The sequence below is a fragment of the Aphelocoma coerulescens genome, chromosome 14 (assembly GCF_041296385.1).
Source record: "Aphelocoma coerulescens isolate FSJ_1873_10779 chromosome 14, UR_Acoe_1.0, whole genome shotgun sequence".
NCBI classification, from domain to species: Eukaryota; Metazoa; Chordata; class Aves; order Passeriformes; family Corvidae; genus Aphelocoma; species Aphelocoma coerulescens.
In genome coordinates, this window is record NC_091028.1 from 2,290,313 (window position 1) to 2,318,153 (window position 27,841).

General features: G+C 54.6%; 2 protein-coding genes across 4 annotated transcripts; one reads left to right on the forward strand and one right to left on the reverse strand.

Moving 5' to 3' along the window:
* Window positions 1-275: 275 nt before the first annotated feature.
* On the reverse strand, window positions 276-25,578 carry CFAP70 (cilia and flagella associated protein 70). 3 transcript variants are annotated; one of them, XM_069029463.1, is made up of 28 exons: window positions 25,495-25,578; window positions 23,185-23,296; window positions 20,777-20,963; window positions 20,387-20,482; window positions 19,982-20,061; window positions 18,771-18,944; window positions 18,196-18,378; window positions 17,704-17,795; window positions 16,556-16,655; window positions 15,365-15,499; window positions 13,736-13,870; window positions 13,115-13,192; window positions 12,563-12,651; window positions 11,026-11,086; window positions 9,673-9,864; window positions 8,932-9,063; window positions 7,981-8,106; window positions 7,364-7,497; window positions 7,159-7,274; window positions 6,857-7,003; window positions 5,850-5,945; window positions 5,104-5,192; window positions 4,227-4,379; window positions 2,735-2,896; window positions 2,472-2,561; window positions 1,373-1,474; window positions 588-635; window positions 276-406 (listed from the first exon to the last, which is right to left on the reverse strand). In XM_069029463.1, exons 2-28 carry the CDS (start codon window positions 23,290-23,292, stop codon window positions 326-328), a joined length of 3,186 nt encoding a protein of 1,061 aa, XP_068885564.1. In that variant the 5' UTR covers window positions 23,293-23,296; window positions 25,495-25,578; the 3' UTR covers window positions 276-325. The 3 variants fall into 3 exon arrangements, with proteins under 3 accessions (XP_068885564.1, XP_068885563.1, XP_068885565.1); XM_069029462.1 differs by lacking the exon at window positions 25,495-25,578 and adding an exon at window positions 24,140-24,210 and having other exon boundaries at window positions 16,556-16,682; XM_069029464.1 differs by lacking the exons at window positions 19,982-20,061; window positions 20,387-20,482; window positions 20,777-20,963; window positions 23,185-23,296; window positions 25,495-25,578 and adding an exon at window positions 19,342-19,414 and having other exon boundaries at window positions 16,556-16,682.
* Window positions 24,849-27,841, forward strand: MSS51 (MSS51 mitochondrial translational activator). Its single transcript, XM_069029465.1, has 6 exons — window positions 24,849-25,219; window positions 25,511-25,666; window positions 25,880-26,004; window positions 26,174-26,737; window positions 27,228-27,321; window positions 27,395-27,841. Exons 1-6 carry the CDS (start codon window positions 24,927-24,929, stop codon window positions 27,663-27,665), a joined length of 1,503 nt encoding a protein of 500 aa, XP_068885566.1. The 5' UTR covers window positions 24,849-24,926; the 3' UTR covers window positions 27,666-27,841.

The window sequence follows — 27,841 nt, forward strand, 5'->3', positions numbered from 1 at the left end:
CGCTCACACCCCCATTACCCCGTCACACCCCCATGTCCCCCATCCCCGCTCACACCCCCATTACCCCGTGTCCCCTCTCCAGCTCCGTTGCCGCCCCCGCTCCCCCCCCCACCTGCCGCCATGGCGCGCGCCGCCGGCTCAACTGTCCCGCGCGGCCGCAGCCAATCAGCGGCGCGCTACCTCCTGTCACGTGATCCGGTACCGCCCCGACCCCGCCCACTCCGCGCTCTGACCACGCCCCCCGCCCCTCCCCGCGGTCGCGACGCGATCGCGACAGAGCCGGGCACGAGCGCTCGGGGCCAAGGGACTTTATGTGCCCGGGGGCTCACAACGAAGGGTTGCCAAAGCCGAAGCGGCTCTGGGTGGCGTCGATCTCCTGCAGCAGCTCGGAGTTCTGCAGGCCGAGCTGCGGGGAAGGGGAGCGCGCTCAGGGCCGGGCTGCCCCGCAGATAAAGGGCCGTTCGGTGGCTCGGCTGTGACACCGACGGGACGGGATCATCCCGTGGCACGCCCCGCTTGGAAGGGCGCAGGGTGAGCGCTTCGTGCTGCCCCCAGCCCCGCCCGCCCCGCAGCGCACGGACACGAACCTTGATGGTGTATTTGTAGCACTGCTCTGCCTCCAGCTGCCGCCCGCCCTGCAGCCGGCACACCGCACCAGGGAGCAAAGCACAGGGCGGGTTAGGCAGGAAAAGACCCTCGGGACCATCAAATCCAACCATTCCCTCAGCACTGCCAAGGCCACCACTGACCCGTGTCCCCAAGTGCCACACCCACACAGCTTTTGAATCCCCCCAGGGATGGTGACCCCAGCACTGCCCTGGGCAGCTGTGCCAGTGCCTGACCACCCTTCCCGTGAAGGAATTTCCCCAATATCCAACCTAAACCTCCCCTGGCCCAGCCTGAGGCCGTTCCCTCTCCTCCTGTCCCTGTTCCCTGGGAGCAGAGCCCGACCCCCCCTGGCTGCCCCCTCCTGTCAGGGACTTGTGCAGAGCCACAAGGTCCCCCCTGAGCCTCCTTTGCTCCAGCCTGAGCCCCTTTCCAGCTCCCTCAGCTGCTCCTGGTGCTCCAGCCCCTTCCCCAGCTCTGTTCCCTTCTCTGGACACACTCCAGCCCCTCAGGAAAGACATGGGATCTCAGTGAAATGGTATTTGTAAGAAGCTCAGCAGGGAGGACGTGCCCCAGGGCAGTCAGTGCCTCAGGGTGCTGCTCTTTCCAGCCAAACTCTTGCTTTCCCAAGCACAGCCCCCAAACGTTTTTATCACTGAGCTCTACACCAGCTCTTCAGGTTCATGAGCAGATGCCAACCCCTCTTCCCCCCCCAGCCCGATAAACCCCCCCCCCTCCATCAGGCTGGCAGGGGCTGGCCACTCACGTGCAGGCAGATGAGGGTGAGATATCCCCACACTTCAGCGTTGGTGTTATTTAGGGCATTGGCTTCAGAGAGAGCATCTTCTGCTTCCACCATCTCTTTCATCTTGAGGGAGAGAAGGAGAGGCATGGACAAAGGACAAAGAGCAGGCAGAAAGCGCTTCCCAATGGAACAGGCATTGCTCTAAGAGCAGAAGAAATCAGTGAAACAGAAGCTCCTAGCAGGGCTTCCCTGATAGAAATGCAGGGGAAAGGATTTAGGGCATAGACAAGGAGTTATCCTCAGTGCCAGCATCCGGATCCCTAGTCTGGAGCAGGAGCTTCCCACTGCTGATCCCTGTGGGATCACTCCCTATTTCTAAATTAGCCTCCAGCTGTAAGGAAAGCAGCACAAACCCCTGTTCCTCCAGGAACTGAGTGATCCAGCTCCATGAGGAAACTCAGCTGTATTCCTGCTCCCTATGGCTGCTGTGCAGCAGCTCTGGGCAGGCAGGGGTAGGGGGTGCCCAGGCCACCACTCACCTCCCTGACCTGATTCCACAGCCTCCCAGGAGGTAAACATTTGGCCAAGGGGGAAACAGAAGTTCAAATTCCTTCCCTGACTGCTTCCTCAGCCAAACTCCCTTGAAGGAACCTGGCAAGGTGTCCCTTGGGGAGATGCTGCACTGCTGGTGGCTAGGTGTCCTTGGCAGCCCTTCAGAGGTGCTGGATTCCCTTGGACAGGGAAAGCACCGAGATTCCTCCCTGCTGACATCCCACTCAGTGCCTTGGTGGTGACGTGCAGGTCATGTGCAGGCAGGAACTCAGAGCAGAGCCCTGATTGTTTGCCATGACACCCTGGGGAAGGAGGTGCTGGCAGGAGCTGGGATGAGGGGGAAGGATGCTTGTTCCCAGAGCAGGGGCTGAAGATGACATCATCCAGGTGTTCCCAGAGCAGGGGCTGAAGGTGACACCGTCTGGGTGCCAGGCTGGGGCTGTCACAGCACACAGGACACGATGGCTCACAGGCAGCCAGAGTTTAAACCAGGGGATCCTTAAAAAATTAACCCTGTGTTCCGTGCCACCAACAGAAGCCCAGAGGACACGAAGGCAGCTGCACTCACCCTGTAGCAAGCGATGCCCACGCCCAGCCAGGTGAGACAGGAGGCAGAGTTGTCACAGGCGAGCAGGTAGATCTGCTTGGCCCGGCCGTACTGCCAGGAGAGAGACAGACACGTTCCCTCTGCATCATCACATCACTCCACACACAGGGATTTGCCAAAACACCCTGTTTCCATGGGGCTCAGACACCCACTGTCCCCACTGCTGCTGGGGGAGTGATTTGTTTTGTGGTAACTCCCCCTCCACAGCCTCGCTGGCTCCTCACCTCTTTTTCTTCCAGGTAGATGGAGCCCAGGCGCAGGTAGACAAAGTGCATATCCACAGCATCCTCCACAAAGCTGATGACTTGCTCGTAGCAATTCTTTGCCTTGTCAAAGTCCTTCTTCAGGTAGCACAGGTGCCCTTTCTGAGCCCAGACATTTGGATTCTGTGCACCAAAAACCAGGAGTGAGACATGGATGGGAGAAACACCTGGGAGGGGGGCTGGGACACCTGCAAGTAGCAGACAGGAGGAGCTGAGCAGTGTTCAATTTATCACAACTCCCTGTGCAGTGCTCCAGGCTGGGGATAGAGTGGCTGGAAGCTGCCTGGTGGGAAAGGAAGGACCTGAGGGTGCTGGTTGGCAGTGGCTGAAGCAGAGCCAGGTGTGCCCAGGTGGGCAAGAAGGCCAATGGCCCCTGGCCTGTGTCAGCAGTGGTGTGGCCAGCAGGAGCAGGGCAGGGCTCGTGGCCCTGTGCTGGGCACTGGGGAGGCCACAGCTCGAGTGCTGTGTGCAGTTGTGGGGCCCTCAGTTGCAGAAGGACATTGAGGGGCTGGAGCATGTCCAGAGAAGGGAGCAGAGCTGGGAAGGGTCTGGAGCCCCAGGAGCGGCTGAGGGAGCTGGGAAAGGGGCTCAGCCTGGAGCAAAGGAGGCTCAGGGGGGACCTTGTGGCTCTGCACAACTCCCTGACAGGAGGGGGCAGCTGGGGGGGGTCAGGCTCTGCTCGCAGGGAACAGGGACAGAAGGAGAGGGAACGGCCTCAGGCTGGGCCAGGGGAGGTTTAGGCTGGATATTGGGGACATTCCTTCATGGGAAGGGTGGTCAGGCACTGGCACAGCTGCCCAGGGCAGTGCTGGGGTCACCATCCCTGGGGGGAATTAAAAGCTGTGTGGATGCAGCACTTGGGGACACGGTTTAATTGTGAACATGGTGGTGCTGGGGAATGGTTGGTCTTGATGATCTTAGAGGGCTTTTCCAACCTAAACAGTTCCATGATTCTGTGATACCGGCACAGGGTTTATGCAGAGAGTCAAGGTCAGTGGGCTGCCTGCAGGACACCAGCAATGGGATCCCCCTCCAGCTCCCTGCCCAGTGCCCTGCCTGCACACAGCATTCCCAGGTATCACCTTCCCCCTGCCTTCCTTTCAACCTGCCTCCCCAAAGCCACCTTCCCTGCAGAGAGCTCAATAGCAACCTTGTTTCTCATGAAACAGAACCCGACTCGCCCACGCAGAGAGAGAATCAGGATGTATCTATTCAAAGAGAAAAGAAAGGGAGATGCTGCAGAGGGAAAGGCAGAGACAGGCTCTGAGATGCTGTCTGCCTGTGCAGGGAGTGACAGGAGGCTGTGAGGATGGGCTAACAAAGAGAGCAGTGCAGCAGCCACAGCCCTCACTGCTGAAATGCTCTGGACTAGTATGGTATGGACTAGGAATGGTAAAGTGGAAGTGAAGCAGGGGCTCTGGGTTCACACACACCAGGACTGCACGGGAATTACCGTGGGGTCGATCCGAATGGCCTCACACACACACTCCTCACATCTGGGCAGGTCTTCCTGCAGCGAGTAGGTCCAGGCCAGTGCCAGGTAGTAGGCACAGGTGGGGCCTCCCTGAAGGCTCAGCAGCTCGTGGGCCAGTGCCTTGTGAACAAACTGGGGAGGAATGGCACAGGTGGTGGGTTAGGGGAGCAGGGACACCATGGACACCCCAGCAGGATGGGACAGGAGGGCTGACTGACACTTGTCTGACTTCCACAAACAGAAAACACAAAGGAAATTTCTTTTTCCCCTCTTTTGAATTCTGGTCTAGTGGAAGGTGTCCCTGCCCATAGCAGGGGGTTGAAATGAGATGAACTTCCAGTTCCCTTCCAAACCAAACCATTCCATGATTCCATCTAGGGGTGTTTTGCTTTAAGCAACTCTTTCTGCCATGTCAAATTTAGGCAGGCAGCACAATGTGGCAACCAGAGAGATCCTAGAGATGACTTGGTGGGACAGGCACATTCCACAGCTGATACAAAAATCACTCTAACATACACAAGTGTCTACATCAAAGGAGTTCAGGCATCTTGGAAGCCTCACAATAATGGATCCCATCTCTGAATGCACAGAGAAGAGCACCCTGCACCGTTCCTGAGCTGGCTGTTCCCTGTGCAGCAGGCAGTGCTGGGCTGTGTGTCCACAGCCAGCATTGTGGGCTCAATACTCTGCCTGGCCACACTTTTACATCTCTGGGCAGTGGTGGCTTTGCTCCCTCTTGTGCTCAGCCTCTGGAGTGGCCATGGCTCATTCCCTGAGCCCAATAAAGGGGCTGGCTGGAGTTCTTTGGGAATCAACCAACCTCCCTTCCCACTCCTCCACTCCCTGTTAAACTGACCCGGACAGCATTGACTTTCATCAGGAATTCCACTGTCTTCATGAAGATGGTGCAGGGAGGTGGCTGAGGTCCTGGAGCAGGACATGGTGCTGCAAGAAAACGTATCTCTGTCAGTCCCAAAGTGGGGTTTTTATTTCTGGAGCCAAAGCAGGGCCTGACATCCCAGTGGGGACAGAAAAATCCCTGCAACATGGAGCAAAACCCAGGAGGTGGCAGGGGAGGCTGAAGCAGAGATTAACTCAGCATTTCTTTCTGAAGGGCTTAAGTTTTGTAGAAGATCTGAAAAGAAATTATGCTATTCACCCACTAATTTTCCAGTCCAAACCCAGAGGAAAAAAGGTGGGAATTCATGAATGATGCTTGTCAGAGACAACTACTGTGAGGCTCCTGCCTCCCCAAACCAACCAGGGGGCCCTGAGGCACCCAGCACTGCCATCTCCACCACCACTGGGGCTGTGGAGGAGGCAGATCACACACCACAGAACCTGAGGGGATCCCTAGGGACACTTTCAGAGCTGGCATCTCAGGAGGAAGAAAAGGAAGGTGCAGGGTGCAGTGACATGAGGGAGAGAGCTGCATTCACCTGCAGGCCATCCATCCTGAGATGTGCTGCTCTGAAAAGACTCCCTGGCTCAGGAGAGACAACAGGCCTTGGCATCATGGGGGCCATGGCTCACTGCTCCCACATTACTCCCCACCATTCCCACAGGACCATCTCCCAGCTCTCCACATCCCCATTCCCAAACCTTCCGGGGCTTCCTGCAGTGCTGTAGCCTTTTCCTTGGATGTCATACCCTCCACCACCTCTGGCAGTTTGTCAGCTGAGCCATCTGGAATCTCCTCTGGAATAAAACCCCCAACAACCATTAGGTGGAAAGCCATAAACTGCCCAGTTTAGAACATGATTCAACAACAACAACAAAAAAATAGAGAAGAGAGAAAATATAAAAGATCTATCAGGTTTTAAAAGCTGGGAAGAATTTTTTTTGCAGGAGGCAATACCTGGGGCTGGGGTTTTGAGCACAAGGTTACCATGTGAAGCCAGAAATAGATATAAATGAGGCAGGATGAGAGGAAACGGCCTCAAGTTGCACCAGGGAGGTCGAGATTGGATGATAGAAAAAAAATTATTCACAGAAAGGGTGGCCAGGCATTGGAACAGGCTGGCCAGGGCAGTGGTGGAGTCCCCATCCCTGGAAGTGTTCAAAAGCCCTGTGGATATGACACCTGGGGACATGGGTTAGAGGTGAACACAGCAGTGCTGGGTTAACAGTTGCACTTGATGATCTTGGAGGTCCTTTCCAACCTTAGACATGCCACGATTCTATGAATATCCTTTTCCTCATTATCAGAAAGGACAAAAACCCACATGCCTGAGGCACTGCATGAGTGGTGATAACGTTAAAAATAAAGCCAGTCAGCATTTCCTGCAGCCTGGCCAAATATTTGGGACTCAGGACAGACAGTCTCAGCTCAGGCTGGACTCAGAGAGGCTCCAAAGGAAGCCTTGGCCTCAGGGTCACTGCCAAGCTGCTGGTTTGCCCTTCAGAGTGGTGAGGCAGAGCTTTGTGAGCTGTGCTGGGAATCACAGTGACAGCTTCCATGGAATTCTGTTCTAGCTCACAGTCCACATCTTCTACCGTTACCCTTTGTACTTCTCCTCTTAAAAATTCTCCTCTCCTTCCACCGTTGCCCACACAGCTCCAAGCCCCTCCTTGCTGGTGTCAGGACACCTCCTGGGTTTGCCTGTTACCTGGGGCTGTGCTGGGCTTTTTCCCTTCTGCCTCAGCAGCCTCAAGGATTCTCCTCTCCTCCTCAAGCTGTGCTTGCAGGAGCTTCTTAGCCTCACGGAAGTTCCTTTCTGCCCGAATATAATTATTCTGCAGCTCATAAAACAAACCTGTGGGAGAGACAGAGCAGCATCAGCAGACACCTGAAGGAAGCAAAATCCTTCCTGTAGCCCTCACCTTGGAGCAGGGAGAAGAGGATTGGGAGCAGGAACAATGCATGCCTCTACAGGAATACCTTGAGCACCAGACTGGCTTGGTTTTGTACCTGAGAGGGTCCAGGCTATGATGCTGGATGGCTCCAAGCAGCAGGCATCCTCAAAGAAAATCTCTGCCTCTTCATAGTGCTGCAGCTTGACAGCCACAATCCCACAGAGCAGCAAGCTGGGGCAGGGGCAGAGCAGTCAGCCCTGCAGCCCCAGCAGTGGTGTGGGGGATACCCTCCCCCCCCTCCCACCAGGAGCACTCAGCACCTTTGGGTGTGCTGGGGGTCCAGACAAAGGGCCTTCTTGAAGCATTCCTGGGCTTTGGTGGCATCCTCGTGCAGTAGGCAGAAGGCTCCATAGTCCAGCCAGGACTGGATGCTGCACTGGTCCTGAGCTATTCTCTAGACAACAGAGATTATCACTGGAGTCAGGCTCAGCACATGCCATGGACTGGGGAGACAATTCTGGAATGACCATGGCTTCCCTGGCCACCCCAGCCCTGTTTAGCAGGAATCAAGCCCTTGTTTATCACATGCAAGGGTGTCCCCTAAATGGGATCATGCTGGAAGCCCACTTCCTCTAAGCCTCCTCCACCTAACACATGTCCTCCAGCTCCAGCTGACGTCTCCCAGGGCCCAGTGTCCCCAGAACTGACCCAGCACATCCCATTTCCCCTGGCCTCGAGGCTGGAGTCGAGGGACAGTCTCACATCCTGCAGAGAGCAGCATCTCCCTGGAAAATCCCTCCCATTCAGCCTGAGTATCCTGGTGATGCTCAGCTCCTTCCTTCCTCTGCCACAGCCAGGGCTGGCTGAGCTGTGAGCAGCAGCCCCACTGTGCCAACCCACACAGGTGATGGGCAGGAGAGAACTGGGGCTCCCTTACCTGACTGTAGAAGAGAGAGGCCAGTTTCAAGTCCCTGTTGGCTTCAGCTTCACGAGCAAAGAGCAAGAGCTGCTTATTGGTTGCGCAGGGTGTAGGGGTAGAAGAAACATCTTCCCCAGACAGGAGCTGGCAGGGAAGGAGACAGAGTTAGCCCTGGGGAAGGGAAGAGTGGTTTGTGTGATCCCAGTATGGCAGCAGGTCCCACACCAGCACTGCACACAGTACAGACCAGTATGGCTGGGGCTGGGCACTGGGAAAGGCAAGCTGCTCTGTGGTGGGACACATTCCCATCATTCCCAGGTACCTCTGCCACACAGGGACAGGGCAATTTTTACAAGGACATGGAGGGACAGGACAAAGGGAAATGGCTTCCCACTGCCAGAGAGCAGGGTTAGATGGGATATTGGGAAGGAATTGTTCCCTGGGAGGGTGGGAAGGCCCCGGCACAGGGTGCCCAGAGAAGCTGTGGCTGCCCCTGGATCCCTGGAAGTGTCCAAGGCCGGGTTGGACACTGGGGCTTGGAGCAGCCTGGGCTAGTGGAAGGTGTCCCTGCCCATGGCAGGTGGTAGAATGAGATGACCTTTAAGCTCCCTTCCCACCCAAACCTGTCTGTGATTCTGTGATTATTCACAGCATTTCCTAGATCAAGGTGATGACAAACTTCTGTGGGGCCACTCACTGGTGACCCCAGCTCACACTCTGCCAGCCACCCTCCCCACGTGGCAGCTACAGCAGCTCTACCAGTGGCATCTCACACATATCCCACCATCAGGATTTTGAGCAGTGGGATTCAAATGCACTGGACCTTGCCTCAAGTGTGGCTCATGGTCCACATGTGACAACTCCAGCAGAAGAAAGCATGAGCCTGCTTCTGTCTTGAAGGCAAAAGTCCTTCACGTGCCCTGGATCCACGGTGAAGCCATGGTCTGAGTCACCCAGATTTCCCCCTACCTTGTTGAGGGCAATGTGCATGTGGCCCACGAGGAACACGTAGAGCTCACTGAGGAATTCCTGGAGCTGCCCCTGGTTCTCAAATGCCTCGGTCTTCAGGTATTTCTCCCTCACAATCTTCACCACAGAATGCTGTGGAGACAAAGGACATTGAGCAAGGCAGGTTCCCCCCCATGCCCCCCACCAGCTCTGTAATCAGAGACAGAACAAATTCATTTTGCCTGAAGCTCCAACTTAGTTTTGAGAAATAAATCCAGCCCACCACTGATAAAAGTAAAAAAAAAAGCAAGCAAGGGGGATTTCCTTTCCCACCTCCCTGACACACCCTTTAGGGACAGCATGTGGATGGCTCATCTCCTCAAGACAGAGAGGAGGTCTCCAGGAAGAGTGTGACTGAGGCTGAGCAGCTGAGAGAGTGGAACCTCCTTTCCCTGCCAAGGCAGACTGGGAATGTGAGAGCAGCCAGCTTTGCCTTTCTCAGGTTGAGCATGGGGCAAGTGGATGTGACTAGCTCCCATTGAAAGGAAGTGTTCTCTTGGTGTGGGACCAAAGCAGCTCAGTGCCTGCTCCATTAGAGGGGAATCCTGTCCCCTCAGTGCCCACTGCAACAGCTCCAGGTGGCAGGAAAGGATTCTGGAGCACCACATCATCCTGAGTTACCACCATGGGAAAGCAGTGCCTCCCTGAGAAACTGTCAGGACAAAACAAGCAGGGAAGCAAAAAGCACAAAGGAGTCTTCACCTTTAGCTGTTCCTTAAAAGCAAAATATTTCCCAGAGGTATTGAGCTCGTAGTTGAGCTGACGCCTCTGTTCCTCCAGGGTTCCGTGGTCTATCACTCCCTGGTCATGCAGCTGCTTCCCAAAAAGCTCATGGTATTCCCTCAGGATGGCAGCAGCAACACTGGTGACACATTTTTCATAAGCTTCCACTGCCTAGGAAAGACATAAATAAATTTCACAAGCCACTTATGCAATCAACCTTGATATGTATTTGATTTGCCACAGCCCACGCCTCCCATTAACTCCACCTGACTCAATTAGTCTGTCACACATCCTTTCCTGTCCACGCCTGAGGGCTGAGAAAATATCTACAGGTAAACACAAAATCCTTCCTGCTAGGATTTTCCATCACAACCCAGCATTCCAGTCACTGCTATCTCTCCTATAGCAATATAATTGGCTGTGAGTAAAATATATCTCATTTCCTGGGAGCCCTGAAACCCATGGCCAGCCCTCTTCAGCAAAATCTGTAACCTCCGTAATCTTGATCCTCAGAAATTCTTGGTGACCCAAGAAAGGTCAGGGTTGATTCTGTTCAGGTTTGTCTGAGTCTGATGAAGCACAGGGGCTGGTCTGAGTCAAGAAACAGTTGGGACTGTTTACAGGATAAATGTAAGGTTCTGGTAGCCTCTTTTCCCAGCATCCCATTTCCTTCCTTCCCCATGGCTGCCTTCCCTCCCTTTGCTCCATCTCTTCATCTCTTCCCTTTGAATGGGATGTGAACACAAGTGATAAATGGGTTCCCAAGGCACACTGCTGTGGAGATAACACATACAGGCGTTTCCTTTTCTGTGTATTTCCTAGGATCATCGAATATGTTGAATTGGAAAGAATCCACAAGGATCAAGTCCAGCTCCTGGCCCTGCACAGACATGTCAGCAATCCCACCCTGTGCCTGAGAGCATTGTCCAAATGCTCCTGGAGCTCTGGCAGCCTTGGGACTGTGCCCATTCCCTGGGGAGCCTGGGCAGTGCCTGGACACTCTTTTTCTAATATCCATTAAAACCTCCCCTGGCACAGCTCCAGCTGTTCCCTCGGGTCCTGTCACAGAGAGCAGAGATTGAAGCTGTCCCTTGTGAGGAAGCTGCAGACCCCAATGAGCTCTGCCCTCAGTCTCTGTTCTCCAGGCTGAACATTCCAAGTGACCTCACCACTCCTCATATGGCCCTACTCCCTTCTAGACCCTTCACCACCTTTGTGGCCCTGCACCCTCGTCCTCGTCAAACCTCATCTCCTTGTTGCTGAGACTCTGTTGTGTGAGAGGGATGAGGGCAGGATGGAGTGGCAGAATGGTGGCAAGGCTCTCACACGTACCTTCTTGGCTCCTCCCGTCCAGGGGGGCAGCTCAGGTTTGGGATGGATCATCTCCTTGACCCTGTCAATGAGAGCAGAGGAGAGATCAGCAGATCCACTGCCCAGGATGTTGGCTTGTGGAGTGTGAGGGCTCCAACCTGCCATCGTGTCCCTGAGACACCTCACAGGGACCTGGGAGGAAAACTGAAGTCTCAGACCAAGAGTGACCAGGTCCCTACAGCTGATGGTTGTGGCTCATCGTGACAGGGCTAACATTTACTGCTGACCCAAACTGCTCTCCTGGAGCAGCAGATCTGGCTCTTGGAGCTGCTGGTTCTGCAGAACAGGTGTAAGGAAGGAAACAGCCTGAGGAAAGCTCTGTAGAATTTGGTCACTAAACAGCCCAGGCCACTCTTTAACTAAGATTCTATTAAGGTGAGGGTGGCTGAGCACTGGAGCAGGATTCTCTGTGGAGTCACCTTCCCTGGATATATCCAAAAACCATCTGGACACAGAGTAACGTGCTCTGGGGAGCCCTGCTTGAACATGAATGTTGGACTAGATGACCTTCAGTGGTCCCTTGCAAACTGAATCATTCTGGGATTCTGGACTTAAAATCCTTGGTGCCAAACCAACCTTAATTCATTAAAATTTTTTGAACATTTCCTGCTTGCTGGACACCAGAACACCCTCAGTCCTCAGAACACAATAATCCAGCCCACCAAGCCAAGGTGCACACAAGCAGGTTCAACAAGGAGGAGTTATGCTGAATCCACACACACTGCAGAAGAGTAGAAATGTATAAAATAGGCCAGGAAAAGGTCTCTTCTAAGAGGAGCTCAGCCTGATCCTCCTGGAAGACAGCAGGCAGCCGTGAGGACAACACACATACCTCCAACGAATGGATGATATTTCTGTTTGAGAGACATAAACCTGCACCTCTTATACTTTATTAATCTGCTGCATTTTCTATTTTTTTATTCCATAAAGTAGATGTGTTATGCCTTTCTAACCCATAACACAGCAGGGCTGCCACTGGACAGGAACTGGGAGTCTCAAAGCAGCAGAGATGAAAGAGCAGCTCTGCAGCAGAACAACAGGAAAACGAACATGAAAGCTGAGGAATGGGTAAAATATTGTGAGAAAACTTCTGGAAAGCTAAAAATGAGAGAATGCTCTGGTGAAGCAACAGCAGCACTACCCAGGGCAGTCCATGCTGGTGGCCAGGACTGACCAAGCCACTGAACATCACATGCAAGAGGCAAGCACATGGGGATTAGTGGGAAACAAAGCCCAGACAGGAACACAGACACTGCTGTGCTGCTCTGGTGTCTCTTGTTTTGAGAGGAATGGCAGGGAGATGCCAGCTGGGATGAACAAGTGTTTTCCCAACACACCAGATGCCACGTCTAAAGCAGTCTGGCCAAATCCTCCCCCTGATTCCTGTGGGCTTTGTCTCAGGCCCTCTTCATGGAGTGTTCCAAGGGGGGTTTGCTGTACAAGCCTCTCTCCACCGTGCAGAGAGGAGCTGTCAGCCCCACAGCCCATCCTTACGCACCGTCTGACGAGCTCCTCCCGCAGCCGCTTTGGGACCAAGGGCCTGTCCAGCTTTATCTCCATCACCAGGAATGTTCCTGCCTCGCTGTACTGTGGAGATAAACATTGCTTTCTGGGTCGTGCTGTCTGCAGCCAGTGCTGGCACAATGAAATACTGAGCACACAGCCACAGAGCTCCAAACTGCAGAGATCCAGCTTGTTTTATAACCCGCCCTCGGCATGAGTTACAGCAGCAAAATCCAGCTCAAGAAACCAGGCTAGGGAAAAGGAGAGAGCCCAGATAATCAATCTGCCTGCAGAAAGAATGTGCATTCCAGAGGAAGAAGCCAAAATATGAAGGGATAATTTAAATAAATGCCTGACAATTTACAGAGACCTTCTAGCCCAATGCCAGTCTGCTCTCCAGGTGGATGTCACTGGAAGAACTCTGGGACAGCATCTACGTAAAACATCCCTTGTCCAACTCACTCTTGAGGACTTTGTGTGAAAGGTGTGAGACACCAGCATAGTGACGCTCTACAGTCTTTCCTTCTCTTTGGAGAGACATAATTACCTGTCCTTCAAGGAGATTTGTGACATTTTCAGATCCTCCAGTGCCATCTGACAACTGGATTTTGGATGGGTTGAGTAACTATTAGGAAAAAGAAAAGATGTCTCTTGTTTCCAACTCGATAAATCTCATATCTTTGCAAGTTCAGGGTGTGAGATGGTGCATTTGTTCAGGCAGCATGTCCTATGATTTCAGGGAAAGGGAAAGCTGCAGCTTCCTCACAAGGAGCAGCTCTAATCTCTGCTCTCTGTGACCAGTGACAGGACCTGAGGGAATGCCTGGAGCTGTGCCAAGCGTGGATTAGGCTGGATATCAGGGAAAGATTCTTCCCCCAGAGGGTTGTTGGGCACTGTCATGACCCCAAGGCTACCAGAGCTCCAGGAGTGTTTGGCCAACACCGAAAGGCACAGGGTGGGATTGCTGGGGTGTCTGTGCATAGCCAGGAGTTGGACTCATGATCCTTGTGGATCCCTTCATGTTGAGGAGATGCTATGATTCTAGAATAATGAGTATCTCTCAGCTGGCTGAGGCAGCACAGCATCCACCCCTGGTCCCTGCATGTCCCAACTGCCTGTGATGTGGAAACAGAGCAACCATGGTGCCATGTGCCTCCCTAGACCTCACCGTTCCACTGGAATCTTTGTCTTCCTTCTGAGCCTTAGTGGGAGCAGCTCTGGAAACAGGAGAGGTCCCCAACCCTTCCTTGGCCAGACTGAGCTGTGACCTGAGATCCCGGAAAATACTGTGCTGAATTCTGGTCTGAAAAATAGAGGGAACAGAGAGAATCAAGGGACAAAGCAGGCTTCCTCACTCCTTTGCCTTAACCTCTCACATCACAGAACACACTGTCAGGGTCTTAAATGCATTAAGAAGTTTTGTAACCTCATTCTCTCCTCCTAGAGTTCAGCTGCAGGAGCTCCAGGCCAGCTCTGATCCTGTGTAGCCATGAAGCCTCAGGTTAGGCTTTGAGGCTCAGTGAGGTCTCTCCATCTTCCCTCAAAGAGCTGTGTTATCACTGAGGACTGGCCCTTGATCCTTGCCTGAGATATGTGGTGAACATGCTGGAATCCAGATCCGAGAACCTGAGTTCCTGGTGGGATCCTAGACCTGCCCCACAGCCATGGACTTGCCTGGTGATGAGGACTGCTGGATGAATCTGGCTACTCTCACCATGCCTGCTCTACACATTTTGGGGGTCTCCACCTCCCTGACAGCATCTCTTGGCTCCCAGTTCCTTCTCTGGTGTGGAGCAGCCTCCCTGACACACACCAAGGAATTGCAAGGAAAGGGTTTGTCAGAATGTGTGTTTACACCGTGTTTGACCACCTAGACAGGCTGCTCCCTCCCACACATCCTGGTTACAGGAATTGGGCTAGCAAGAGTTATGGGGATCCTGGGGAGAGGATGGAGTGGCTGTAGGGAAACTCCTTAGAGCAAGAAGCAACCCAAGGTATCTGGGGAATGAGAAAGACTTCACTTGTGACAGATAAGTGGCACAGGACAAGCAGCACCGTGCAGCCAAGGGGTCATTATTCATGGCAGGGAAGCAGAACCCAGCAGACACACTTGTGCCAAGCCCAGCTCTGCAGCAGCCAGTGGGAGCAGGGAGGCAGGAGAAGGGCTGGAATTCACCCGGCTCCGGCACCTGGACTGCAGCCCCACAGGGAACGTGGGTGGTAAAACCAGGCTGTGCATCTGCCCTCCTGAAACAAGCTCAGGTCTGTTCCAGGAGGGATAGACTAGGGGAAAATGGAGATGTAACTGTCACTCTTAGTAACAGAGAGGGAAAAATGTGAAGACAAATAAACCTCGATGAGCTAGAGCTGAAAGAGCTCCAGTGACAGCTTTTTTGGTGGTTGCCGGGGGTAACGCAATCCTTTTAAAGCCACTGTTTGCTCTTCCCAGCAACACAGCTCCCTTGCCTATCTTCCAGACTGGGGAGAGTGGAGCATGCTGGCATAGGAGGGAGTGAAGTGAGATTCAAAGCCTCTCTCAGCCCCCAAACCTGCTCACAGCCCCCCAGAAATCCCCTGCCTTGGAGAAATCTGCACCTAAAAGCTTGTATCGTTATTTTTCTCCATCAACAGAAGGGCACTGATGGTTCAGATCCAGCTCCAAGTACCACACTGCCTGCTCCCAAACACCCTCCGTCCCTGCTGCCTGCTCCCAAATAACCCTCTGCCCACACTGCCTGCTCCCAACCCCTCAGGGCAAAGCCAGCTGCAGAGCTGGAGCAGAGCCTGCTGCTCTCACCTTTTCAAACACCTCACCGTCCTGGTAGCTAAAGACACGGAAGGCCCCTCGGATCTGCTTCACCCCAGGGCACAGCAAATGCATCATGTTGACATATGCCACGCCATGGAAGGCAATCTGCTTGTCCTCATCTCCCTGGAAACACAGAGCAAGGGACTGAGATCCTGAACAGACTGTTTTTCTCCTTAAGGGAACAAGGTCACCAATCTCATTAAGAGGAGGCCACACAGCAAACTGATGCACCTGATGAGCCAGTGGTTCTGTCACTGGCACGCAGCCGAGACAACCTGGATGAACACACTGGAGTCATTCCATATGTAGAATATTAATTTTATCCCAATCCCCATGGGGCAGCTTTTCTTTCTAATTCCTGCACTCTGCTATTCCTCAGGATGGTCTTGTTGAGATACAGCTGGAAGATTATCAGCTGTGTGGTTAGAAATCCAGGTGATCCTCCCGGAGTTGTGCATCTCAGGTTGGACAGAAACCAAGTGGCTTAGGAGGTGTGGGAGGCCTGGTGAGAAGAATCATCATCAGAGCTGCAAAATCCTGGCACTGGTGAGTGCTGAAAGGGATTTACACCAACTTATATGACTTTGCCCTGGAATAGATTAGGAGCTCTCACACAACCAGCTGCCAGGACCAGAACCATTCTCTAAGGGGCTGTTTCTCTGTTCAACCCCCCTGGTTTAGATGCAAAAGCATACCTTACCTACAGCCCGAGAACGAATGCATGAACTTCTTCAAGGTTTTCCAAAACCCCATTGGCTAAAGATCAGCTCAGTGAATTACTTCTAATTCTCTTCAAAGCCAGGCTGGACAGGTCTAGTGGAAACTGTCCCTGCCCGACGCAGGGAGTTGGAAGGAGATGGAGTCGGAAGGAGATGGAGTCTGGGGTCCCTTCCAACCCAAACTATTCTGTGATTTTAAAAGGTACCCTCTCCCTGTCCCCTTTCCACTGAGCTACCAGAGACCATCAGTGAGAGCTATAAGGAAAAAATATGATGCTGTATCCATTTAACAGCCCTATAAAGCTGATTTTTCACAAAGCCTCCTGCTGTCTGACTCACTTTGGCTGCTTCAGGGATGATTTTGGTATCACAAAGGCCTCAAGAGGAAAATGCCTGATAATGAAATGCTACTCCACGAGCCAGACCCCACTTTTACCTTGACAGCTTTGCTGGTTTTTACCTTGTCAGCTTTGCTGGTTTTCCCTTTGCCACCTGAGGCCATGGACACCTTGCAGAGCTCCACGGGCCAGTAGCGGCACTCGGCAATGCGCTTCTGCAGGCTGGGTACAAAGCAGATGCAGGATGCACTGAGGAGATGCAGAAACCCAGCTGGAGACCCCCACCACCCTCCTTTGTGCTCCAGCAGCCCCTCTTGGGTTTGCTTCACCCTATTCCCTCAGCAAACACCCTCAGGCCATGGGTACACTGATTTGGGGCAGGATGGGTACGTTTCCTCCTCTATCCACTGCTGTGTGCATTTATGGCACAGCCAGCTTTAAAACAACTGTGAGAGCAACACACCAGGTTTTTTCTCTCCCTCAGTTACTTCAGAAATAAGTAAGAAAGAATGTGATTAACTTTGGTATAAATCCTGAATTGCACGGAGCAAGTGGATCCTGAGCTTGCGTTCAGTGTGGCTGGTGACTCTGACACCAGCAGGCAGGTGGATGGATGCGTAGGGAAAAGAATTTTAAAAATCAAACAAGATTGAAGGGAGTATTTCCCCACAAGGAGTAATTTGGCTGTGAAATGCACAGGCATGATTCAGCTGAGGCCAGAAAATAGCAGGATTCAAAGATAAATGGAACACTCATCCTGATCTTGAGCAGATAGGGAGCTGCTACAGGCAACACTTACCCAATAAAAAAGCAAATGAAGAGTGCCTACATGGAGTGAAAGGTTTGTATGTGTTTGGGATTCAGTAAAAACTTAATTAGCAGCTCAGAGGAGAGCTGTGGAGGCCACTCTACTCCATGTCTGCTCACCATAACTGCTGCCCCTTCCTTCAAACCACGGACGGACCAGCCCCCAGCCCCAGCTGCTGGCAGCAGGAGTGAGCATTTGTGGCCTGGAGACAGCAGCTCCAGCCAATTCATATTCTCTCAGCACAGCAGAACAAAGCTGCTGCCAGCAGTTCAAGGCAGTTCAAGAGCTGTTCCTTTACTCAGGTGAACACTTGTGGCCAAGAGACAGCCCCAGCAGCCATGAGAGGTGAGGCAGAGCCACAGTTTGACCCCAAAGAGATCCAAGAGCACCTGCACATTGCTGCTCCCTGCCTCAGATCATTCATCTGAGCATGTTCTGGGGTGGGTCCCTCAGGTCCCTTACACAGCCACTGCAGCAGCGTCCAGGTAACAGCGCCTTTCCGTGTCCCACACGATTCTCTTTGTGCTCTCTGCCTGCCTCCTGAATTCCCTGTCCTGTGAAAAACAGCATGCAGTCAAAGCCAGGACAGCAAACTCCACAGCCTGCATCATCCTCAAAAATGTCCCCAGGAGGGAATGTGAGTCAGACAGAGGTGTCCAAGTGCCCATAGCCAGGCCAGCCCTGCTGAGAGGCTGACAGCCTTTCCTGCAGCGTTAAGTGCCTGGCTCACAGGAGATAACACAACTCCCAGCCCAGCAGCCCAGTGTGGGTGTTTTCTGGGACCAGACCTGCCACATTCTCCCTTGGGATACCTCCTGCAGTGAGTCAGCATGTCTGCTGTCCCAGGGGAACCGTCTCTGTCGTGGACACTGTACAGTGACCACCCATCTCCCTTTCATATCAAGTCTCTCAGTCCCTTCTGGTTCTCTTCCAAACCTGCCAGTCCTTTCTCACCTTGCTTCTGGTGAGGTCTCCATCCTCATCCTCATAGGGCCCACCAACAATGAAGGAGTTGGGTATGGCCAGAGCACCAGGGGCCAGGATGGTACCAAGGGGCCAGTTTTTGGGCCGGGGCAATGGTTCTTTTTCACCATCAGCCTTCAGGATGCCGTTCTGGAAGAGCAATAGCAATTCCTTCTAGAGAGACACAAGAAACAAAAGATTTGCCTTTCTAACAGGAGCAGGAGCAAGAGCCAGCTGCTCCAAGCTGGGATAACAAAGCAAAGCAACAGTACAGGGTGCCTGGCTTGGAAAATGCACTCCACCACACACATGCAAAGAATGGAATAAAAATAAAGAGCCACGTGGAAAAAACCCTGCCAGTTTGAATCCAAATCTTTCCAAACAGACCTTTGTTTGTGTTAAAGAAACACGTCACGCCACAGAGACTCTGAGCCCTGCCAACAAAGGCTGCTGGTGCACAGGCACGGGAGCTGTGCACCCCACGTGCCTGGACACTTGTTCCGTGGGGTGGGAGAACAACCCAAACCCAGCCAAACCCCCTGTCATTGTGCCTGGACCATTCTCACCTCGCCAGCTGCTGGTATTTGCAAGCAAGCCATGTAGTTTTGCTGGCCTTCAACGGTAAAGACTCCAGGGACAGAATAAGCTGCCTCCATTGTGATGCTCAGGAGGTTCCCACTTGAGAACTGGGTGGCAGAGAGCAGGAGCTCTTTGGTGCTCACTGTCACTTCAAGGCCACCCTGTGAGACAAGGATAAAGCAGAGCCAGTAAATAGACAATTATAACTTGCCTGCACTTAGGGAGAAACAAGCAGAAACCCAAGGCCAGAATGTATGATGTTATCTTGTGCCTCATCTCTGATGTAAAAGAAAACAGCCCAGCACAGGAAAGGAATTTCAGGACCAATTTGGCTCAATTGTGGTATTTGTTTGTTTAAAGCACAGCCTAGCTGAGGTATGGCACATGCCCCAGGGGTCTCTTAAAATGAGCCATGGAGAAAGAGGCAGGGTCTCATGAAAGGAATCACAGAGAAAGAACATCAAGGGTGGAAAATGATGCTTTTCCCCTGGTGATTCAGAGAGCCACAGCCTTGCCTCTGCCCCATCTCCATGCTCTCTGTGGAGAGCCTTTAATTACCTGTCCCAGCCCCAGATGGATGGTGTGTGAGGGAAAACCAGCTGGTCAGCATTTATTACCTGTCCTCCCTAATGAGTGCCCCCCCACCTTGCTCACTGTGAACTCCTCTTAAACACAGAGCTGTTAATGGGATACCCACCCCTCCACTTCGCTCCCGGTGCTCACTGCAGGCAGGCTCAGGAGCAAAATTGGACACGTTTTCCCAGCCTCATACTTTATTCCCTGTTTTAGTCACTGGGTACTTTGCAACCTGCTGAATGAATAAGGGCCTCGCAGGAAAGGCAGTCAGTTTGTACAATAATGGACTCAGACATTTTATGTGCAGAAAGGAAGGCTAATAAAGCTGGGCAGGTGACCCTGCCGTTGCCTTTTGGGGGGTTTTCAGCACTGTGCTTTCCATCTTTATTATTTTTTGCAGAGCAATTGGGTAGCTGCACACATTAACATTTCCCAGCACAACTTCACCTATCAGAGAGAAGTAGGGACAGACGTCAGAGGGAGTGGGAAAGGCCTCCAAGCCTGTAACATATAGGGCTGTACCACATCCGTGATGAGCCAGGCAGCTGAGTCATGTTCTCCCTCCCATTAAAAAGCAGCAGAGAGCTGAATGAGGAAAGGAACAGTTCCAAATTCCACATACCGTGGCCTTGGGGTGAAGCTTCTCTGATGAGGAGGCAGGCACTGCATACAAAGGAGCAAAGACCTTCAGTGAGCGCACTCCTGGGAAGAAACAGGAATGAGAACAGCCTAAAGTGAGACCCTCTGCAAAGAATCATAGTCATGGAATGATTTGGGCTGGAAGGGACCTTAAAGATCATCTCATTCCAGCCCCCTCCCATGGGCAGGGACACCTTACATGAGATAAAATCATGGTCTAACTCTGAATGCTGAGCTACCCTCTCTCCCCCCCGAGTCAGATTTTGTAGAGCTCTGAAGGTCACTTTGTCAAAAGGAGATAAGTTGTAGTCAGGGGTCCATAAGCAGAGATCAAAAAGTGCCAGGGAGCAAGGAGTGGTCATGGAGGCTGTGGAATTCGATGCTGTACCTTGCAGCAGAGGTAGAAGGTCCACCACAGCTTGGCCAAGAGGAGTGATTTTCTCTGGTTTTTTCTTCTCCCTTGGCCCCACTTCTAGCACGGTCACTAGGGAGATAAAAAGAGAGGAGCTGGCAGCGTTCCTTGGACCAGCAGGTCAGGCACTGGGGAGGGTCTGTGTCAGCTCTGGCACATGCTCCTCTTCACCTCCCAACGCTGACAAGCACAGCAAAGCCAAAGGAGCACCAGCCAACATGAAAGGGGATTCTTCCAGCTGGCAGAGATGGGCAAGAAGTGCTGAGAGCCTCCCACCGCTGCTGCTTCAGTGCTGGTCCTGAAGCAGTGACTCCTGCAGCAACAGCACCGGGCTCCAGGGTGGGAGATCTGGCACCAGGTACTTACAGAGCAGTGGTTTCTGCACAATGACATCCAAGGAGTTGGGCCCATCGGGGCTGCACTCAAAGCTGGTGCTGAAGTTGTATTCTGCTGTCCCACTTGGCAGGACACCAGTCTTGGGGGAGTCTCCCAGGACTTCTCCATTGTACTCCACACGCACCAATGTAACCAGCACGTTGCTTTTGAGAGTTTTCTGTCAAAAAAAGAGCTCAGTGAGCAGCTGGGACTGCAGCAGCATCCCAGGATCAGAGTTCCTCTGGCAGCAGCTCAGGTCAGTGACCAGGATAGGGCTCGCTTGTGGGGGTCTGTTCTACCACAGGAATGGGGAAGAGAAGCAGAGCTTGGACCTCACCCTCCCCTGTCTTTAGGAGGGAAATTTCGTGCTCCATGATGCCCTAAGGATTATCAGGAGCTGTGGCAGGGGGAGATAGAGAGGTCCAGGCTTCACCTCAGGAAAGACACATCTAAAACAAATCCCAAAATACTCCACTGATATTTCTGTACTTCCAGGAAGCTTGAGACCTTTGCTGTCTCCTAAGAAAGCAGCTCCTGAGCTACAGGGATGAGCTCACAGGACACCTGTGCATGTCACATAGTGCAGAATGTCCTGAAATGGACAAGAGAGAACAGCCTTAAGTTGTGCCAGGGGAGGCTTAGGTTGGATATTAGGGAAAATTTCTTCACTGTAAGGGTGGTCAGGCACTGGAACAGGCTCCCCAGGGAAGTGGGGGAGTCCCCATCCCTGCAAGTGTTCAAAAGACATGTGCATGTGGCACTTGGGAACATGGTTTAGTGGTGGCCTTGGCAGTGCTGGGTTAAAGGTAGGACTTCATGGTCTTAGAAGCCTTTTCTAACCTAAACAATTCCATGATTCTATGAAATCAAAGGAAGGGCTCCAGCAAGCTCTTTGGGAGCTCTGCAATTTGTTGTTACACCACCTTCATACCACTTCGCTTTAATCAGAGATGAGGAGATGCAGATTTTACTTTGGATTTCAAATGTCTAAACAGAGGGGCTTAAACAGGGCTGGAGAGGGACAGTGAGGGTACAGCATGTGGCACTGGGGTCAGCATGTGGCACCTGCACAGCAAAGGAAGTGCTGGGCAGCAGGTACCAAAGGGCTCCCTGCAGCAGAAACACGGTTTAGTTCTCAATGCACAGAGAAGTGGCTGAACACAAGGACCATTGTACCCAAACCCAGGTTTTCCTTAGTGCTGAGCCACAGGGATGCCTAACCCGCCCTCAGCTCCCTCTCTCCCTGTCACTGGGGTAATTAGTTGCCTGCTGGTTCTTACACAAAAAGAGATCTCTTTCACTTGGTTTTAATTTTCGGCCCTTCTCACTGTCTCCTTGAGCATACATCCTATGAATGGCTAAACAGAAGAATCCAATTAACCTTTCCCTGTACCATTAATTATCCAAGGCTCCTCTCTCATCCTTCTCTACATTGCCTCTAATTAAGCAGATTCCACACTTATAGCCAGAAGTGGATTCCACATTCTTACAGCCAGATTTTTTTTCTTATGGTTGCTGTGATTATTGCCCTTTTGTAACCCCCTCCTCCCTTCTGTACAGCCCTTTCTCACGGTGGAGCAATCAGAACCACAAAGCAACATTCCAGATGCAATCAATCCATGAGTCTTTTCTTCCCAGCATTGTTTATCCTCCTCTCACCTCATACCTCACCTAAGCTGCTGTTTGCTGAATCTATCAGTGTAAGAGGTACTTCAATACTACAATGTAAAAGCCTCAAGCAGGTGCTTTTGGATTGCTTTTTCTGTCTGCTGCTGGAGCAGAAGCAGGGATTTGCATTTTTTCTGCTTGCAGCAGGAGCTGAGCTTCTCCTCCACATTCCCTCCCAAATGCCAGTGCCTCTGGAATACTTTAAGGACAGCTGAGTGCATCACATGGAAATCACACCAGTGGTGGTTTCATTGGCACCAGCTCATAGCCTTGCACTGGATCCACTGCCTTTCTAAAACCAGAGCCACCCTATTGCTTTTGATATGATTTAAACAGCTGGAGCTGGGATGAAAATCTGGCTTTACTCCCAAGGTGAGGTCCTTCCACAGGTATTTGTCTCACTGATCACATTCTCTCTGTGTTCTGCTTAAAAAACCTGCCATTTACATACAGTTAGAGGAGGCAGGGAGGTACATTTCACCCCAGTATCTCTGGCCTGCTGCTAGGGTGGTGTGTTCCCCAATTTATGTGCCTCACAAGCTTTTTCCTCTGTGTCAACTCCTCAGCAGGGAGGAGGAAGCCACAGCGTGGCATTGCTGAACCTCTGATACCCCCACCACTCCTTCCTTTAGCCTTATCACCCCCCAGCTGCTCTCACAGGGGATCCCTGTGCATACAGAATTGCTCTGGCCTTGTTTATTAAATTAGTAGAGATATTTTCAGAACTTTACCAGGTCCTGTGCCTTCACGACTGTGATCTTTACTGGTATTGGCTGTGACATACTGGGAAGAGATGCAGCAGCGTCCTTCCCACCAGCCAGCTCCGCAGGGACCTCCATGGCTCTGCAGGAGAAAGAATGAGGAAAGAAACATGAAACTGCTCCGTTCCTCTCCCAGATACCTCTGCAGGACACAGCAGTGCTGGTTGTGAGCGCTATTCAGGGCTTGGCTGTCAAAACACCATTGAAAGCACAGGGCTTTGGCAGTGACGAATCTCTCACGAGGTGCAGGGGGAGGACTGGGAAAAATGTAATGTGAAAATTATCCATCTCTGTAAGCTTCACTCAGCTGCAGCTCCCAGGAAAGGTTTGTTATGCCAGGCTGCTCTCAGCTCCCAGCACCGGGTACCTCCCTGGCTCTCTTTTACTCCCTGTTTAAGTTAATGGTGACCCCGTGGGCCCAAGGCCGGCAGCTGCCAGCCCCGTCCCCTCATGGCTCCCACATGCCGTGGGGACCTGGCTCCATCTGTTCCTCACGTTTGTGAATCCCTCCGGATTCCCTCAGGGCGCCCCAGGGACCCCACGGCCCCCTCGCCTCACACCCTCAAGGCCTGGCAGCCCCCTCAGGGCAGCACTGATGGGCCCGGGGGTGCTCTCACCCTGCTGTGATCCTGCAGACCCTCACCCACGGTCCCGGGGGTATCCAGCAGCCCCTCACCCACGGACCCGGAGGTTCTCCTGCCCCAGAATGGTCTTGCAGCCCTTCACCGATTGTCCCGGGGATCTCGCCGACCTGGGGTGCACCTACAGCCCCTGACCCACGGGCCTAGGGACTCTGCTGGCCCGGGGGCTCCTGCAGCCCCTCACCCACGGGCCTGGAGGCTCTCCTGCCCCAGAATGCTCCTGCAGCCCCTCACCGACAGTTCTGGAGGCTCTCCCGCCCCGGGGGGATCCTGCAGTCCCTCACCGGGAGCCCGCCGGGGCAGCGTGCGGCGCCGGGGCTCGAACCTGCGGCCTCCGAGACTCGGCGGAGGGCTCGCGTCCCGTAACCACAGCGACGCGGCTGCTCCCGCCGGACCCCGAAACCTCGCGGGACCCCGGCCCTTCCCCGCGTGTTTGGGGGCGTGCCCGTGAGGCCGCGGCCGCCGCCATGGTGGGTGTGGGCAGCCCTCACCAGCCCCCGGTGGGGCGGCGGTCCCCCCGCGCCGTCCCGAATGAGCTGGCGGTGCTGTAGGGCCACCATGTCCCCCTTTGCAGCCTGGTGCGCCCGCCTGCTGCCACAGCCCACTGCTGGCCTCCGCCCCGGCTGGTAGAAGCCGCGGTGCCCACCCAGGCACTCCCTCACACCCCACTGGGGGCTCTGAGGGGGTGGAAGGGGGTTCCCGCAGGCCGGGCTGGGGTGCGGACCCTATGGCGGGGGGCTGAGGCAGTGACTTTGTGTCCCTGTGGTGACAGAGGGTTCGCAGGGTCTTGGGCAGCCCCCCAAGCTCCCCCCAGATTTGCAGTGTGGGACGCTACAGCGCTTTGGGGCACCCCACTGCCACCAGCGCGGCTTTTGGGGCGGGAGCCGGACCCCCGGAGCGGGTTGGCCCGTTCCCGGGGAGGGGATGCCCAGAATAGCTCCGCTATCCGATTCCGAGGGGCCACGGCCGTCTGCACCGCCGGCTCCTGGGGGCTGACATTTGAGCCCAGCCGCGGGCCGGGACGGGCCGGGACGGGCCGGGATCTCCCGGCATTAGCGGGATAGGAGCGGGATGGCGGGCGGGAGGCGCCGCGGGGGTGGCGGGCGGCGCGGGGGACCCCGGCAGCACCCGGAGACCCCCGGGCCGGCCTCCTCGCCCGCACCCGTCTCTCCTGCAGCCGCCACGGCCCAGCCAACCACAGGCGCTGCCCCCAAAACAGGTCGCTCCAAGAAGGCCCCGGAGGAGCCAGCGGCGAGGGCTCCCGACGTGGACTCGCTGGGCTTCCAGGCCATGGACCGCAACGTGCCGGGGCTGTCCCACGTCATCCTGCAGAAGCTCAACATGAAGAGCTACGAGGACTACAAGTGAGTGAGCACCCATGGGTGCCAGTTCCCCACCCCCTCCCCCGGGCAGTGCATCCCGTGTGTCTCCCAGCAGCTGGAGCAGCTCCCATGGCTCATCTCACCCTCCCGGCTCAGCCCACGGGGAGCCCATGGGCTCCTGGGTGGACCCCTCCAGAGTGCCTGGCTCCCCGTCCCCACCCAGGCCAGGATGCTCCTGGCTGCAGCTAAAAATCTTGGCAGCCTCAGAGGCAGGACATCAGCCCCACCGTTGTGGCAGTGGGCTGGATTCTGCTCACCCTTTGGCGTCTGCAGGTCTGCCATGGATGGCAGGAAGAGAGGCAGCGATTTCGGCATCCGGACATATTTTGACATGTTCCAGAAGATGGAGGACACCTTCAAGTTTTGTGTCGAGTGCAAGAAGCTCCCCGATGCCCTGCCGGACCCCAAAAGCCTCCGGCGTTGCAAGAGGTATGGTGGGGAGATGGTCTGATGGCACAGGGATGGATCCATCCCTTGCTTCCAGCCTGGTGGCTGGGGTGAAGTGAGGGTTGTCTGACCCCAGTGCCCAGCTCCAGCCTCCAAAACAGGGACACAGCCCTAAGAGGGGGTGGCAAGGAGCCAGGCTCAGTGGGCTGGTTTGTGCCCCCCCTCCATGGCTGGGCATGCTGCCTGTCTGCCCAGGTGCCAAAATGTGTACTACTGCGGTGTGGCATGCCAGCGTGCCAACTGGCCGCTGCACAAGAAGTTCTGCAAGAAGCTGAAGCTGGTGGCTCTGGATCGGCTGGTGGAGTGGCTCGTCTTCACAGGTGGGGCATGTGTCCCCCCAGGCCTGCTTGAGCCCCATCCCAGGCTGCTCAGGTCCCGTGGTGGGATGTAATGTCCCTTCTCCAGCCCCACTCCCACAGCACAGGTGGGACAAGCAGCCTGAGCTGTGGCACCACCACTGCACCCTCCAACCTCCTCCTGACTCCCCAGGAGACATCCCATTTCCCACGGACACCTGGACAAAACCTGCCCGGGACGTGAAGGGCTGGGAGGACTGGTTCTCCATGCAGGAGCAGCTGGAGGAGAAGCTGGGTGCCATCGTGGCAGGGCGGTACATGACCCTGCTCTGGGCCAACGCCGGGAAGCCCCGGCCGGAGGATGCAGAGCTGCGGGAATCCATCCGGCGGCTGGTCACCGACTTCCACTCGCGGCCGCTCACCATCGGCCTGGGACTGCGGCTGTTCGGCATCGACCCTCTCACCAGGCCCCTCACTGTGCACGTGGTGGGGGCTTCCCACGTGGAGACCCTCAACACGCGGCTGACAGACTACGACGAGCTCACACGGATGTTCCCGGGGCACCAGGGTGTGGAGATGGTGATGGTGGGGGTGGACGTGGTGGACGGACCCATCATGAGGCCACCGCTGACCACGTTGGCACCCCGAGGGAGGGTCTATCTCAGCAGCTACAAAGGGCTCTACCACGACTTCTGGGAAAGCCACGTGGAGACCAAGCTGGCTGCCCGTCCTGACCTGGTGGTGGGCTTTCACCCAGGTAAGTGCCTGTGCCATGGAGGGGTTAGACCCTCACACCCCACTGCTGGGATGGGGACATCCCCACAGGGCACATGGAATGCACTCCTGAGGGACTGCCCTGAGCGCCATGGCAGCACCTGGGGCTGAGCCTGCAGGTGGCTTGGGACGTGCCCAGGGCTTTGCACCAAGGCACAACGGGCAGCTGGGGGGACTCCCTGGGACATGCCTGCCTCATCTCCCCACCAGGCGCTCTGTCCTGCCTGTGTCACCCACCTGCAGGTGAAACAGATCCTTCCCCTCAGGTCTCGGTGCTGTGGCTTAGCCCAGGACCCAGAGTTTGGGGTGCCCCACATGCTGGGGGGGAGCCAGACCCCACCTTGCTTAGGGCTGCCAAACTTACCGCATACTCTGGGATGTCCAGCACAGAGTGGGTGCAGTTGGAGCTGGCTTTTCCCGGGGCCAGGGTGGGAAGGGAAAGAGGTGGAACCTTCAGGGCTGTGTCCCCACAGGTTTCCATGCCTGCCCAGACCTGCTAGCGGGCTGGCTGCCCACCCTGCTGCTGCTGCGGGACTATCGCCTGCCCGTGCTCTTCACCGTGTACAGGTGAGCACGGCCCCGCCACCCCGGTGAGCCGGCACAGACACCCAGTGATGGTGCCTGTCCTCTCTTCTGGCAGTGAGCAGGAGCTGAAGGCCTCCCTGCAGATCCTCGTGGAGCTCGAGACGCATGTCGTGGGCTACGCCAGCAACCCTTTTGCCTCACTGCGGCCCGAGCAGGTCTACTCCAGCCCCAACAAGGCGCCTGTCTACTGCAGCTCCCACTACATCGCCCTGCTGGGAGCAGAGGCTGGGCTGGGGGCCGAGGAACTGGAGGATGATGATGGCTGGCAGGGAGGAGAGCCCAGTGGTTCTGCTGTGGCTGGGGGCATTGCCCCAGGGCTGGGCTGATTCCTGCCTGCACTGACCACCTGACCCCCAGAGCCTCACCATCCCATCCAGGACCCCATTTCCCCATCCTGGGATCAGTGATCCAGATGCCCCTCACTGCACACATGCAGGGCTGGGGGATGCAGCACCCCAGCACAGGCATGGCACCCTTCCACAGCACCAAATAAATCACTACC